The 16,149-nt window shown below is 43.9% G+C and overlaps 2 protein-coding genes across 2 annotated transcripts in view; one reads left to right on the forward strand and one right to left on the reverse strand.

The window, feature by feature from the left end:
* PRKCG (protein kinase C gamma) overlaps positions 1-3,121 on the reverse strand; it is a 52,901-nt gene extending 49,780 nt beyond the window's left edge. The window contains exon 1 of the mRNA XM_081167116.1: positions 2,448-3,121. Coding sequence (XP_081023242.1) covers positions 2,448-2,614 — 167 coding nt within the window. The 5' untranslated portion in view covers positions 2,615-3,121. The remainder of the gene's footprint in view (positions 1-2,447) is intronic.
* Positions 3,122-3,862: 741 nt separating this feature from the next.
* Positions 3,863-15,042, forward strand: LOC308571541 (beta-2-glycoprotein 1-like). Its single transcript, XM_081167135.1, has 8 exons — positions 3,863-4,201; positions 10,442-10,597; positions 11,807-11,992; positions 12,207-12,318; positions 13,078-13,154; positions 13,557-13,736; positions 13,904-14,101; positions 14,698-15,042. The coding sequence occupies exons 1-8, from the start codon at positions 4,132-4,134 to the stop codon at positions 14,760-14,762; spliced, it is 1,044 nt and encodes a 347-aa protein (XP_081023261.1). The 5' UTR covers positions 3,863-4,131; the 3' UTR covers positions 14,763-15,042.
* The last annotated feature ends 1,107 nt before the right edge of the window (positions 15,043-16,149 follow it).

Raw genomic sequence — 16,149 nt, forward strand, 5'->3', positions numbered from 1 at the left:
AGGGGGCAGCTTAACCATGAGAAAGATCTCATCAGCATGATATATTTAACACAAAACACTTTCTTTCCATCCCCCTGTTTTTCTCCATTCAGCTGCAGAGGAATATGGCTTGCTGTCCTTGTCTATTCATAGCTATCCAACCTTTCTGCGTACTTGAAAAACAGTTGTTACCTGAGCCTTACAACCGTTGCTTTGCCTCCCACCTGTTGGTTATATTTTTACGGATCCTTCATGTTCTCTGCCCATAATAAGCAGAAAATGTATTATGTGCTGTTTGCTGTGTGCACGCGTTGTGTGTGTGTGACCACAGAACCATGTGTCAGAACAAATTTCCATCACTTCTGCAGCCTTCAGGAATATGTCTGAGAGAAATGTGTGTTCGTGTGTGTGTGTGTGTGTGTGTGTGTGTGTGTGTGTGTGTGTGTTTGAGAAAAGGCGCTTCTGGAGGCAGCAAAGAGGAACCCCAAATAAGAAAGGTTGCGGAGGGGGAATCATACATAATTGTGGCACATTGATATTTAGAAATATAGGGCATCACATTGTAGTTTTGTCTTGCTACACCCACTCTGAGAGCTGAAATTGCCATTTGGTATATAAAGGAGTGTATTAGGCAGCAGGGAGCTATATCCCATACTTAATAACATATGTATCTCTTAAAGATGACAAGAAGCCCATGAGAGTACTGTGATTTCAGCAAGTCCCCTGATGTCCTACTATATAAAACTTAAATGCTCTTCACCCACTAAATGGGTTTATTGGAGGGATAGTCCACCATTTGAGAATTTACAAACACAGCAACGCTACCACAATTGTGCACCTGTCAGAACTACAGGCTGTAGGAAAACAATCCCAAAATGAGGACAACCAGTAACAAAATACATTGAAACCAAAGGCCATGGATATCTCTGACCAGCAATATCTCTTCAGAATACCTGAGTGTTCCTAGGCAATGCATGGGCCATGCATTGTTGCATAAACTCAGAACCTATTTCCAAACTTCCAAAATATGGGTCAGGATTATGGATCTTGGAGATGATGACTATTTAAACAGTTATTTCTAGTGTGGGTTTTGACATCCTAAGGATCGCATCCTTTAAAAATATATATCCAAGTTTCTAGTCCTGGTTATTATGCGTTGAAACATCTCCTTGCCCTTCCCTCACTTCTATTCACCTCCATCAACATCATCTTTGCCACAAATAAATCCTACTTATTTCCACAGCTGAATCACAGAAAGTAAGATGAATTATGCAAAACTAGACACATTACGCCAATATACTTAATTTGCATAATATATTTTGATACACTCAATTCGCCCAACACATTCTGATTGCAGAATTAGATTTCCCGGAAGCAGAAATGTGGGCGAAAGAGAGAAGCACAGAATACACACAGGTAGTCATGGGGGCTCTTGGCTGAAACTAAAGGATCTGCAGGGTCAAACTGAATTATATAGGGCCATGGGTTATAGGAGAGATGGAGGGACAGAGGATATGGCAAGATGTAGAGATATATTGGAAAGAACTAACTAGATCAATTGTGACAAAGGCTTGGTATTACATGCAAATACAATAAATATAAATAAGAGGCTGCATGGATGGAAGTATGGATTTATAGATTGAGGAAAATCTCTAGAAACAAAACTCGGGTGGTAAAAGGTGATCAGACCATGTAGATCTATAGGCCTTCAGAGACATATAGAGGAGTAATGGGATTATAGGACAAGGAACATCTGCCAGAAGGAAGAGGAGAGAGAGAGAGAGAGAGAGAGAGAGAGAGAGAGAGAGAGAGAGAGAGAGAGAGAGAATATCACTTTGCTTGTATGAATTCCTCCGTTTGAACCTTGGCATCATCTTGGGTGGCAGAGTAAAAGTAGATACCTTAGTTAGAAAAACTTGAAATAAAAGCCAGTAATGGTAGGGGAGGACAGGACCATTGGTCAGCTCAACTTCAGGACCAAGACTGCCCAAATTCTCCAGCAAGAAATTATATGACCTATCCAAATTTTACATAAATTAGCATCACTTTTTTGTTACAGAGACGAGCAAGGACTTACACAGGACACTGCAGCCTTACCCCCTAACCACTAGAATTCCTACTTAGTAACCTCTGAGTTTTAGAGATTTCACCAAGCATGGCCCAAAACTAATCTGCACAACCACAATGAGGACTAGAAAGGTACCTAAAAAAATAAAAACAGAACAATCAGGTTATCAGGGTGCTGAATTCTATGCCTGCTACTGTTTCAGCATCTAGACAGAACTACAGAACACAGGAAACCCTGAATAAGGTAGCCCTTTATGGAGAAGAGTGATAGGACCACAGGGTTATGGAATGTGGGGCGCAGGGTTGCACAGGCAGCAGTAAAAGGGGTGGCAAGATCAAAGGCAAAGGGTCACAGGGGGTCAATGCAAATAGGGTCACATCACAGGGTCAGGTTCTCTCACCAGATAAAGTCGGTGCAATGGCTGCAGAAGGTGGGTTGCTTGAAGAAGCGAGCGGTGAACTTGTGGCTCTTCACCTCGTGGATGACCTTCTGGCGTAGCGCCCCCTTGCGGCAGAAAAGCGGCTTAGTCAAGCATTCAGTCTCTGTTGGGGAGCTCAGCAGCGCCATGGTGCCACCTGGGGGAAGCCCCAGCACCTTAACTGCTAGGGTCTTCAAGAGGGAGGGGCGGAGGGGTAGGAAAGAACCAGAGGGAAGAGGCGATTAAAAGCAGGCAAGAAAGATATGGGAGCTGGAGGGAGCAGATGGATGGATGAGGAAGAGGGACCAGGGGATCGTGCAATGAATGAGAGAAGAGGTGGAAAGTGGAGAACTGATGGAGGACGGAAAAGGACTGGAGGGATGTAGAAGGGTGGATGGGGAGAAAAAGGAATGGGGAGGGATGGGAGATGAAGGAGGGATGGGCAACGAAGAGGTGAATGGAGTAAAAAAGAGAAAGAGAGAACAGAAAGAGAAGAAGATAGTGATAGGGAGACTGGCAAAACTGCTGATGGAAAAAAAAGAGAAGAGGCAGAGGGGAAAGCTCCCAGCAACAGCTCCACAGAACGAGAGACAGAGAGAGATGGAGAGAGAGAGAAACAAACAGGTTGTGGATTTGGGCTGTGTCTGTTTCTCACCCAGGAATGAGAGATTTGGACGGGGGAGGCTGAGGCTGAGCAAGGGGGGAGGAGGGGGAGGAGTCTGAGTTTAAAGAGGAATCGCTGGGAAGGCTTTTCTCTCCCCCCACAGAAGCAGCCAGGGATCTCTCCCCTCTAACCCTTTTTCTACATTGTGCTGCCCACTAAGAAAACCCACCAGGTGCCTTGGTATCCACCCCTCTCTCGCCCACACACCAGGCACACGCACACACCCATCGGATTTCTTTCTCACTCCCTGAAGAAACCAGAATTTCTGAGCAAGAGTAAGGAAAATCTAAAGAGATTGGTGAAAGCAGCTGAGGGGAGAAGCTGAGATACTAAAAGGATCGCCTCCTGAATGGGATTGTGGAAGAATAAAGTGGTGCTATTAAAGAAGACTCACAACAGGGAGCCAGCTTTTCTGGGTTCTCTGGGGGAGAAGAGAAATCCAGAGTGGAGAGAGTTAGGGTGATCCCTTTTTGAGAAGAGTAGGGCTTAGGCAGGTGTGGGATCTGTGGAGGTTTAGGACTCCTGGGTTCCTCTCTCCATATGTTGACAACCCCCCCCCCAGCTGTCTGTTGTCTTGCTTTGGAGTTCAGAGTTCCCTGTGACAAATGTGGAAGGCAGGTTGCCCTTTGGCAGGGTCCCATCCATGCCTTGTTAATGAATAACTTCGGGCACACAGTGGGAGAAATGGACATATATTTCAGAGGGGTGCTCAAATCCCAGTTACTTATAAGGCCGTCCCCTCAGCCTGCAAGACAAAATCCAGGAGCTTCGGCTGCCACCCTGGCACCCATTAATTTTGGTTCCTTTCTCAGAGCACCCTGGAATCTTGTATCTCTGCACCCTTGTCTCATTCTGCATTATCTAGGAGGCGCTAATACCCACTCCCAAAAACTTTCCTCGGACCAACTAACCATTGCCTCTCTCCCAGAGAACGCAGGACAGAACCTGTCTCCCCAAAACATAGGTGTAATCAAGAGACGCGGGTTGCATCCTCCTCGCATCATGTCCTCGCTCCTTTTCCTGGCACTGCTGGCGGTTCTCTGGTTCTCACAAGGCTCTGGACAAGTGGGAGGTGAGTCCCCACAGTCGCTTCACCCCTTTTCTGCTTTCAGTCCCTCTACCTGACTTTTCACCTCGCCTTCCTCATATTCCTTGTTCAGTCGTCCCTTACAAGCTGCTATATTAGGAAGGTCGGTATGTGCCATATACCAGGTCAGGCTATTTATCAATCTAGTCCTCTGTTGTCTGACAGGCAGGAGCTCTCCAGAGTCTGTCCCAGGCAGAAAGGTCTTTCCCATCAGCTCCTAGCTGATCCTTTTAACTGGAGGTGACAGGGATTTAACCTGGGACGTCCAGCACGTTAAGCAGTGAGCAATGCTGGGCTGGCTCTACCATTAGGAAGTGTGAGGCAGTCATGATTTGGGGTATCATGAAAGGGAAACAGAATTGTGTAATTAGTTTTTATATTTGGCAAACTGCTTGGGAGACTTTTATTTTTCATTAAGGATTATATAAATTAATAAATAATGATTATTTAAAATAACAACAGCGATTTAGATTATTATTGTGATTTATTTATTTTTCATTTCCTGGGAGAGGCGTGTGTGAGAGATTTTCTGCCTCATGTGCCAAAGCAATCCTTGGGAACTACTATGTGCCTTCACTTTGGCAGGGCAGGTGTGTTATGTGCCATCTGCCGCTCCTTCTCAGGCAGCAAAATGTCTTGGGCCAGTTCCGCTCCACCTTCCAGCCACTGACGAAACTCAAAGCTCTTGACTTGCTGAGGGAGGGACAAGGGAAGGCAGCATTTGCTACTCTACCTCAGGGAGAAAAATGTCTTGGACCGGCCCTAGAGCTGTGCTCAATCTCTACACATTGTGGAAAAATTGTACAGTGGTACCTCAGGTTAAGAACTTAATTCGTTCTGGAGATCCGTTCTTAACCTGAAACTGTTCTTAAACTGAGGTACCACTTTAGCTAATGGGGCCTCCCGCTGCCGCCATGCCGCTGGAGCACAATTTCTGTTCTCATCCTGAAACAAAGTTCTTAACCTGAGGTACTATTTCTGGGTTAGCAGAGTCTGTAACCTGAAGTGTCTGTAACCTGGAGCATATGCAACCCGAGGTACCATTGTATTTGTGTTCTGCCCATTTGCAACTCGAGCTACCATCTTATATAAATCCAGGCTGCTGGGCACAAGCAAGCCAAACATAGTTACAGCAACCATTTTTGTTAGGCCCATCAGTGAAATGACATATCCTGGCATCAGCTGCAATGTTGCAGGGGGTCCTGGAGTATTCTGGGGCTCTGACTGTAGTGCTCAGCCACTTGGAGCAGAAAACCCCCAGCTGTACCAGCTGTGCGCCTCAAAGAGGACACAGGAGAAAATAATATACTCTCCCCTGCCCCCAAAGACGAGTAGGTTGGAAGGGCCATAAGCTCAGTGGTAGAGCAGCTGCTTTGCAGGCAAACAGTTCCAGGTTCAATCTCTGCATCTCTGGGTAAGGCTAGGAGAGAAAGCAGTCTGAAATCCTGGAGACTTGCTACCAGTCATTGCAGACAGTGTGGAACTAGATGAACCATGGTCTGACCTGGGATAAGACAGCTTCCCATGTTCATCTAGAGGGTGACTTTGTTATCTGTTCATTTTCTCTCACCCCTTTGTACTTTTCCCTAAAGCATTTTTCACTAAAGGCTCAGGGTGCCAGATTTTTCTGATCTCGTTCTGTGTTTGGAGAGGATCATAGGAGACAAGCAGCCCAAAGTATAAAGCACCACTTTGTGGGAAAACTGTAGAGCCACAGAGTTGTAGAATTTATATATCCTCAACTATCCGTTAGCTTTTGACACATACTTTAAGACGCCAGGGCTCTTAACCTTCTCAGACCTGTCCTGTGTCCAAATAGTTTTCCATTTACCTAACATGCTCTACCCTCATAAAGACACTTGCGTATATTTAGATTTCTAGGCTCTCCAGTCTTAAAACTGAGGGTGTATAACCAGAATCCCTTCCCTCGCAGTCACTTTCAACACATTTTATAGAAAGAAAATTGAAGCAAAAGCCAAGCCTACAAAGAGAGAGACTGGAATTGGGCTGAGCTACGATAGGAATCTAGTTAGCTTACTCTGAGCCCCTTACTCATAAGAACTTAAAAAGAACCTGCGGAATCAGGCCAGTGGCCCATTTAGTTCAGCATCCTGTTCTCACAGTGACCAACCAGATACCTTATTCTCTGCCTACCGTGTAAGATTGCCAGGTATGGCTTCTTTCTTTCTGCTGTTTTCCTAACTTCCATTCACTTTTCTTCTCCCTATTCCCACACATATTCTCTCTCTCTCTCTCTCCATCCTGTGTACAGTTTCTAAAATGGGAAGTATCAAGGTTTTATGCCTAATTTTATCTCTGTCTATTATTAAATCAATGTATCTATCCATCTACTCATGGTGCAAATTGTCAAAAAAAAATTATTAAAATGCACACAGTTGTTACTAATGTGTTGCCGAGGATTAATCTTTCTTTTAAGCTCATGCTTCTATTTCAAGGATATCACATTTCCCCTGCAATTAAAACCATATATATATATATATATATATATATATATATATATATGCAGGTTTTGGTGTTTTCGGGTATCTTCCCGTGTAAGAGTTGGGGTGTCTAGGCGACGTTTCGACGAGGTCTCACTCGTCATCCTCGTCGAAACGTCGCCTAGACACCCCAACTCTTACACGGGAAGATACCCGAAAACACCAAAACCTGCATTCCTGTACCCGTGAAAATCTACGAAAGCATATATATATATATATATATATATATATATATATATATATATCCTACCAATCCCAGAAAATAGGTTTCCTGTCCCTCCCCCACAAGTTAGTTCTTGAATTTAGAGGGCTATGTGAAGTAACGTGACTGCAGAATGGATGTAGCACTGTTGCAATTTAGCTGTGGGCTTATACAAAGCAAGCAAGGCAACTGAGGCTCGCTTTGCAGATCATCAGGGTAAGCACATTGACTGCTACATAGCTAGGTTCTTACCTGCACAAATAAACCATCCTCATGACGGACTGCATAAGTCATGTTATTAAATGTAAGCTGTTTAATAATAGTATCTTTTTATATATGTGATTGAATATTCAATATACTGTGCATTTTATTTTAATTTTGTTAGCTTACAGGAGCATTAAAATTTGTACCTCGGTGCAATATAATTTGGGAACTGAGTTTACAAGCTGATGTTAGAGCTACAACATCCAATCTAATTCTTGTACTTTTCCTTGTACTTTCCCTTTGTCCCTTTGCCTCCTGTTTTGTGTAGCACTTTGCCTGTTGCAGAGCTCTGGAGAATGTAAAAGCTTGCCATTATTTTTTAATTTGGCTGGTCCTAATAAAAGTGGATCTTTGGGGTGTGTGTTTTTTCCAAAATCCAGCTTTTGGAAGTTTTCTTCATTTCTGGGTCAGCTATAATTAGGCGTGTTACCTTTGGATATATTGCTACTCACATGGCACCTTCAAGTGTTGCAGTCTAAACATTAAAATAATATTTTTTAATAGAAAAAACACGTATGGAAATAAACAGGTAGACAGCATTTCTTGTACGTATAAGGCAGCTTTTCAAGCCAAGTATATATTTCTCCACCTGGTGGCCATTGCCAGCATCACAACTTTTCTCATTCAAGTTTGGAAAGGAAGGAAATGTTCATTTTGCTTAAGATACAAAGCTCTAAATATCCCTCTTTTTAACCCTCATGCCCTTCCATACAGAATATATTTAAGCCAAAGTCTCAAGATCTCTTCAAATGAGTGTTACTTCCCATTAACACCCTACCAACTGCTGTCATGCTCACAATTAGTTTTGCAGGAATTAGCAGGTGATAATGTTTATTATCTCCATAGGGTGGAAAGTTCCACTGGCTGATTTCACTGGCACATGCAAAAGGGCTGTTAAAACTATGGGAACAGCATGCCAAAGAAGTTTCTTTCTGGTCCATTTGTAACCCTTCCCGTAATCAGGATCAGTGATGTCAACATACGCATATGTAGAATTTCAGCCCCACATTTGAGACTGCAAGTACACAATCAAGGCTCATGTCTATTTTTTAAAAAATACGGTAGCCTAGCAGACAGGGAACACAACTCTGGGACTTTTGTTCAGGCCACCAGTGATTCTGTCATCTGTAAGAGAACCAGGGTAACTGATGAACCCAATGTGCTTTGGAAAGCGAATGATGTGATAATGAGAGTTTTAGAGGGAGTACAACCCTGACCGGAACATGTCGTCTACCTTGGACTGGGAAACTACAGCCGGTGGAACTACAGCCCATTAGAGTGAATGGGGCACTGCCCAACCAGTTGCCTTTGGCCAGCCCCCATGTGTCTGCCTTCCAAGGGGGCGGCACCGGCTGCCAGCCTCCTCCTCCTCCTGCTGCTGCGAATCATTAGGAAAGGAACTGAAAGTGCCAATATTATAAACTGGTTACACAAATCCATGGGGCAATCCTATTTGGAATGGATATTGTAGAGTTGGAAGAGGTTAAGAAAAGCACAACCAAAATAATCAAGGGATGGAACAACTACAGTGGTACCTCGGGTTAAGTACTTAATTCGTTCCGGAGGTCCGTTCTTAACCTGAAACTGTTCTTAACCTGAAGCACCACTTTAGCTAATGGGGCCTCCCGCTGCCGCCGCACCACCGGAGCACGATTTCTGTTCTCATCCTGAAGCAAAGTTCTTAACCCAAGGTAATATTTCTGGGTTAGCGGAGTCTGTAACCTGAAGCATATGTAACCTGAAGCGTATGTAACCCGAGGTACCACTGTACTCCCCAATGCAGGAAGGTTGCAGCATTTGGGGCTTTTCAGTTTAGAGAAGAGGCGAGTAAAAGGCTAGAAGTTTATGAAATTACACATAGCATGGAGAACATGGATAGAGAAGGGGGGGAAATCCTTCTGCCATATCACTAGAACTCATGGACATCCAATGAAACTGAATTTTGGAGGATTCAGGACAGACAAAAGAACGTACTTCCTCACACAGTACAGACATAGTAAAACTACAGAATTTGCCGCCACATGAGGCAGTGATAGCCGCCATCTTGGATGGCTTTAAAAGAGGATTAGACAAGTCTGCTGAGGTAGAGGCTTTCAATGGCTACAAGCCACAAAGTCCACACTCTGCCTCCCCAGTCAGAGGCAGTACGCTTCTGAACACCAGTTGGTGGCAACCACAGGAGCAAGAGGGCCCTTGCTCTCAGGCTTCCCAAAGGCATCTGGGAGCCTGTGTCTCTCACTTCTCTCCCACCTCAGTGGATATTCCCTGCTGTCAGCCTTTCTCTTCACTGAGCAGCCCCCCAATATCTTTCCCAAAATCTCCAGATGTTATTCTGTTTTTATGTGCTCATCGTGATTCATTCTGGTTGGAGCCGGTGGGGTTAGCACAACACGCTGGGTTTGGGGGGGGGGGTTATGTTCTATTGTACATCACTTAAATACTGGTTTAATAATAAGCAGTTTTTAAATGGTTTTGAATTTTTAAAAATAATAAAAACAAAAGATTTGGCTTTTTTTTAAAAAAAAAAGCTAGGTTCATATTCTAACAGGTAACCCAATTGTTGTTGATGGCTGTCAACAGATTCAACAGATAATAATTCTTATTCTGTTACAATTCGGTTGGGGGGTGAAGGTTCTGCGTGGTTTTTTGAGTTCAGATTTAGGTTCAGTCTGACATCCTGCTTGTACACAAACCTAAACAAACAAGCACCCGGCAGGAGTCGGAACATTGCGAGAGTAATGAGGCACAGCTTAAAAATTAGGTTCAGCTGGGGGACATTTGAGAAGCTCGCTAGGAGGAAATGAGCCACGATGCCGAAATTATCTCATTCACCACAGGGAAAAGCAGGACCAGGGCTACCATGAGGCAGCCCACTCTGATGGGAGATTTCAAAACAACGTTAAAGGACGGCCAACTGCCAATTATTTAGTTTACTGCGATATTTTGTATTGCCTCAAGAGGAGGAGACACTATTTGAATTTTTTGTTTGAGGCAACAAAGCATCTTGGAGCTTCTTGTTAGGGCATAGCTGTCAACTTTTATCTTGTGAGGAATCCTATTCGGAATAAGGGAATTTCCCCTAAAAAAGGGGAAATGTTGACAGCTATGTGTTAGGGAAGGGAAGGAAGGTATTTCTTTACCTTCGACTCCCCCATTACAGACACATAGCTCTTAAATAGGATTGTATATCACTCGCCTCTTTCTCCGGTCTCATTCCCTCATATCTGTGTAACCACTTATCTTTTCTTCTATTTGCAGTCAGGAATCTGACCGACCCCAAATGTCCACTGCGGAAGAAGAATTTTACAATGCTGACAGGGCAGACGTGCCAGAAGAACTGTGAGCGCCGCAGGTGCTCTAAAAGCAGGAAGTGTGAATGTGACGGGGAATGTGGAATGAGCTGCATTTCTACAGGTAGAAACTTGACCACCTAGTCCACACACAGGAATATTCACAGAAAATCCAGGCATTTACATGCTTCCCAGTCCTTCCTACCTAACTCTGCCCTAGCCACTTTATAGAGATTTCAGAAGTGCTCCGTTACCAGGAAAAAAATCCTTTAAACCAGTTTCGAGAACTTGAAACTTCTGATTCCCAAATTCCAAACTTCAGCCATATAGTCTTCATCCCCCATTCCAGAAGAACCTAAGATTTGTAGTTTTATGTCAGTTTCAAGATATGTATGTGTTTGTTAATATACTGAAAGTTGCTTTGAGTTACTTTGGTTAAAAAAAAATTCAATAAATACCGTATTTTTCGCTCTATAACACGCACCAGACCATAACACGCATGTAGTTTTTAGAGGAGGAAAACAAGAAAAAAATATTCTAAACAAAATAGTGGATATATGATTTCTGTGGTTCATGCTGTGGCCACAGACATGTGATCTGACAGTGAGTTTGGAGTAGCCCAATGCAAAAATCCTGAGAATCCATGTGGATCCATGCTTTGTAACCACGGAGGAGGGAAGGAAGGGGAACCATGGATCTTCTGCTCACGACTGCAGCAGATCCATCCTCACCTGCAGACATTCGCTCCATAACACGCACAGACATTTCCCCTTACTTTCTAGGAGGAAAAAAGTGAGTGTTATGGTGCAAAAAATACGGTAATCAATAATTGTTCCCAGATGCTTTTCTCCTCCCTGCACATCTCCAATCACATTCCACTTGCAATGATCCCAAGATGCTAGGTCATAGCCTCTCATTTTTCCTTATGAAACAGGTTTCATTCCTCTTCTGGCCCCCATAACTCCAAAACACCACCTAGTGCGAAGAACTGTTTTCTAGTATTTCCAGCCCTGCTCTAGCATCTAGCCTTCCTTTTATTCCTTTTCCAGAGGAGTCCTGGCCTCCAGATTCCTTAACCCCTCCTTTGCCCCATTTAAGAAAATTCAATATTCCTGATTGCCAGTTCCCTGTTGCTTCTACCTACTACACCCCAAAAGATCAGAACTCCTGGTTTTCATCTCTTTCTGTCCAATAGACCTTCTGTTTCCTCACAAGAACCCAGCAGTTCTTCTTCCAACATGGCTCACTAGACCCTGAGAATCCAGGCTCAACTCTTTCCCACAAAATTCAGGGTTCTCATCAGCCGCCATCTTTCTTTCTGTATTCTTCCAAGGCTTGAGGTGTGCATGGCCGGTGACAATTGACAATGCTGAGACACAGCTGGTCCAGGAATCCACTATGTTTGGGGACTTAATGGAGGTGACATGCAAGCCTGGATTTCTAATGGCTGATGGGCTGGAAGTGGCAATAAGTCGCTGCCAAGGAGACGCGAAGTGGAGCTTCACTTTACCCTGTGAAGGTAATCAACCATTTCCTACCATTGTCATCAATAATTACCAGGAGGGACCAAGCTCACAAGCACCTCTTATTCAATCTAGAACAGCCACTGCTAACCCTCCACCACTACAGTGCCTCCACCAGGTGACAAACAAAATCCAACAACTGGTCTAATGCACCAAGGATACAGACTTACCAAGCATTTTTTTCCCCTCCCCCTTCCTCTTCTTTATCAGATGCTCTTAACCCACCATCCCACTGCAAATCTCCACCAGAGATCGAAAATGGATCCCATGAAGGGGGCCCTTACAACACAGGAAGGGAAGTGCACTACTGGTGTGACTATGGGTAAGTCAGTTGTTCAGGTTGTGAGCCTGAGGGCAGGGACTGTCTTAGAACTGATTTGTTCTAAGTGGCTCAGAGAGTCTTTCTGGGCTAAAGAGTGTGTTAGAAATGATGTAAATAAAACTATCCTCAACTCCATCACTTACTCCAACACGCTGATCAGCATACACATCCCATTTAATTAATTTAATTTAATATTTGTGGCGCTTAGGGCTTGCTGATCGGAAGGTCAGCGGTTTGAATCCCCGCGATGGGATGAGCTGCCATTGCTCGGTCCCAGCTCCTGCCAACCTAGCAGTTCGAAAGCACATCAAAGTGCAAGTAGATAAATAGGCACCGCTCCAGGGGGAAGGTAAACGGCATTTCCGTGCGCTGCTCTGGTTTCGCCAGAAGCAGCTTAGTCATGCTGGCCACATGACCCAGAAAAACTGTATGTGGACAAACGTCGGCTCCCTCGGCAAGATGAGCACCGCAACCCCAGAGTCGTTTGTGACTGGACTTAACTGTCAGGGGTCCTTTACCTTTATCATACCATTCTCGTGCAAAAACACCACTGAGAGTGTCTGAACATATATATATGTTACAATTTCATAAAATGAGGTAGAACATTTACCCAAAAGGTCAGTCAGCTGTTTTTAAAAAGCATAAAAACATGGTCTGCCTCAAAATATAAATCTAATAAATACTATCTCATATCTGCCCTCAAGTGGAAAGCTACTGAATACTTCCTTCTGGTTTCTTCTTCCTCCTCCTACCTCACAGATATCGCCTAGAGGGACCCAGCTCTCTTTTATGCCAAGAGAATGAGGAATGGTCACACGCAGCCCCAACCTGCCACCGTAAGTAGTCAATATTATTGGGGTGAGGGACCGAGCTTCTTTCTGGCCACTTGATTAGTATTCAGTAGTATTCTATTCCTTGGTAACACAGGTCCACACATTTTACCACATATACCTCAAATAAACCAGAAGAAACTCCACCTGGAAGTACATTATAAGTTCTGAGTCAAAGGCCGAGCAACTTCTGCCTTTACCAACCAATAGGCTGATATATCCATCCATTCACATGCTGACCTACCCAATAAAGCATCCACCATCCTTCTACAGATCACTCCATATTTATTTCTCTGTTCATAAATCCAAATAAACACCCATCCATGAGTTCTCTATCTGTACATCCTTTCCATCCATTTATGCACACACACACACATACTTAGGATACTTTTCTTTTTCTCTCCCTAGCTGTGACCTGTTCCCGACCCCCCAATATTGCTGAAGCAACCCTGGTTGCTGTGCATCAGTCTGAATACCCCGTGGGAACTGTCATCTATTACTTGTGTAACAAGGACTTCCTCTTAGATGGCTCTAACCGAGTGGTTTGCCTGGAGAATGGAAACTGGTCCCAACTACCCTACTGCAGAGGTACTTTCCTCCTAATCCCCACTGCTTTTTACATACTGACAATTACTTTACCAACCCATCCATTAGATTCCATACCAGCATCCCCATTGTCTTTGCTGTTCCAGATGGTGAAAAGCCAATGGGTCTGTCAACCGTACTTAACAGGCTTTGTTTCTTACCCTTACCAGCCCGCTGTCCCATCACTGCCAAGAGGAGCCGGATGATCTACCAAGGGCGTAAGCTCTGGGTCTATGAGATCCCTGATGGTCTGGTTCATCATGGAGAAATTGTCACATTTTTCTGCCGTAGTGAGAACAAGACCTGCAGTTTTACGGCCGACAGCCAGTGTTTCGATGGTGTGTTGAAGATGCCCAACTGCTACGATGGTGAGACAGAAAACAACCCTGCACAAAACAACATTGGGTGTTAAGTTTTGGTAGACTGGGGGCAGGAGACTGGAACTGTTATGAATATTATTGCTTTATGCTCTTGGGAGGCAGGTCTCCACAAGCTAGTCTCTCTTGCAATATATCTCAGAACATTGAGCTCATGACTGGTGCGGTATGTGCCATATTCCAGGCACTGTCCTCGATTTGGGGCTCCACTTCCAGATTTCATTGTGGAGAAGTTCAGTTCCTCATTAAAACGAACTTGAAGTCTGACAAGTATATAAAAAAATTCATCCCTCTAACACCAAAATTGTGCAATCAGCACGCAAAGGAACCGAAGTACACTTGAGTAATTAACCACAATTATAGAACCGTTCGTTTCTGATCAAAGAGCTTGAGATGGGATTGGGAAATGCATAGCATAAAATCTTAGTATTCCTATTTTAGATATTCTGCTAGCTTCACAGAGGATTTGCACCACCCCCTGTTTGAGGGATGGGGGACACCATACATAGTCAAGAGGGTCCATTTTCATTAAATTCCAACCCTCATTGCAAACAGCTTTGCTGATTCCCTTCTCTTTCTTCTTACAGAGCCTACCTATCTGCAATACCACCTGTTCCCCAAAAGAGTTGTATCTGAAATACCTGCTTGTTGAGCACAACTTCAACCCATACATTCCCCAATGAGACGCTTCCTTCTCTTCTTGTTCTGGCTCAGCAGGCCTCTTGGAAGTGCAGAAAAGACAGATGGAAAAGAGGCAATCAACACAAGCAAATAGGAAACCAGCCACATTTGAAACAGAGATCGGGCCTGGGAATTTAAGTATCCTTATGGCCAACAGCTAGCTATTTTATTGTACTCTATTTATTTTCTATCTTTGTTGCTCCCCAGATGAGCAAGAGATCCCTTTCAGGTCATAAAAACATGCAAGTCAATTTCCTATGTACCCCTTGTTTTTCTCCATTCATCAAGCTGTATGGCTGGATTGACAAATCAGTGCCAACATGATACCACTGGAGGGCTTTTTAAACATGAAGGCAGTTTCATGCAGTAGTTTTTATATAGGGTGTCAAGCATTCAGTACACTTCACATAAATTAATTGCAGTGATCCTACCAATAGCCCTGGAAGGTGAGATTTGAATTATCCATTATATATGAGGGGAGGGCTGAGTCTGATTAAACAGTGAATGGCTAAGGTTACCCAGAGAGCATATGTGGCTCAAGGAAGTTAATTTGTACCAAGGACTTCTGATCTTATACAGTGGTACCTCGAGTTACATACGCTTCAGGTTACATACACTTCAAGTTACAGACTCCACTAATCCAGAAATAGTACCTCGGGTTAAGAACTTTGCTTCAGGATGAGAACAGAAATCGTGCTCCGGCGGCGCAGCAGCAGCAGGCGGCCCCATTAGCTAAAGTGATGCTTCAGGTTAAGAACAGTTTCAGGTTAAGAACAGACCTCCAGAATGAATTAAGTACTTAACCCGTGGTACCACTGTATTGCAGTTCATATCTTACGAATTATGCTACACCAGCTTTCTGTATGCTTAGAAAATATTCCTCCACCACAAAGGGGATTATATTCAAGTAAATTAAAAAGGGGGAAGGAAAAGAGTTTAAAGTTGCAATCTTATGCATTCTTACTTGGAGTAAACATAAATTAACTTGATGAGGGAGGTTTGCAATGCTGTCCTACACATCTCATCAGAAGTATGTCCCATTGAGCTGAACGGAGCTTACTCCCAGGGAAGCTGATGTAGAACTGCAGCCTTCTTTCTTACAACTCATCCACAAAATTGAGCTGTGCAACAGGCAAAAAACCCTGAACATAGCCTCAGATTGGTGGTGCTACAGGAAGCAAGCTGAAGCCAATCGTAACAATGGGCAAGTGCAACATTCGTCCCAGGCCCCGAGGCCTTGTGACATGGGGCTGTGTATTAAGAGAATGGAAACATAAGGCAACTGAAAAACAAGCCTGGAATGAGGTTTACAGCTGATGCTACTGAATACTCGTGTAAATTGATTTGTACATAATAAA

Source organism: Podarcis bocagei, assembly GCF_964188305.1.
Source record: "Podarcis bocagei genome assembly, chromosome: 13".
NCBI lineage: Eukaryota > Metazoa > Chordata > Lepidosauria > Squamata > Lacertidae > Podarcis > Podarcis bocagei.

Bases quoted from the DNA above. Each gene is read 5' to 3' on its own strand.
- LOC308571541 (XM_081167135.1), top strand. From the start codon at position 4,132: ATGTCCTCGCTCCTTTTCCTGGCACTGCTGGCGGTTCTCTGGTTCTCA. The intron at 10,598-11,806 runs GTAGAAACTTGA...TATTCTTCCAAG, and splicing joins AATGAGCTGCATTTCTACAG to GCTTGAGGTGTGCATGGCCG. The intron at 14,102-14,697 runs GTGAGACAGAAA...TTCTTCTTACAG, and splicing joins GATGCCCAACTGCTACGATG to AGCCTACCTATCTGCAATAC.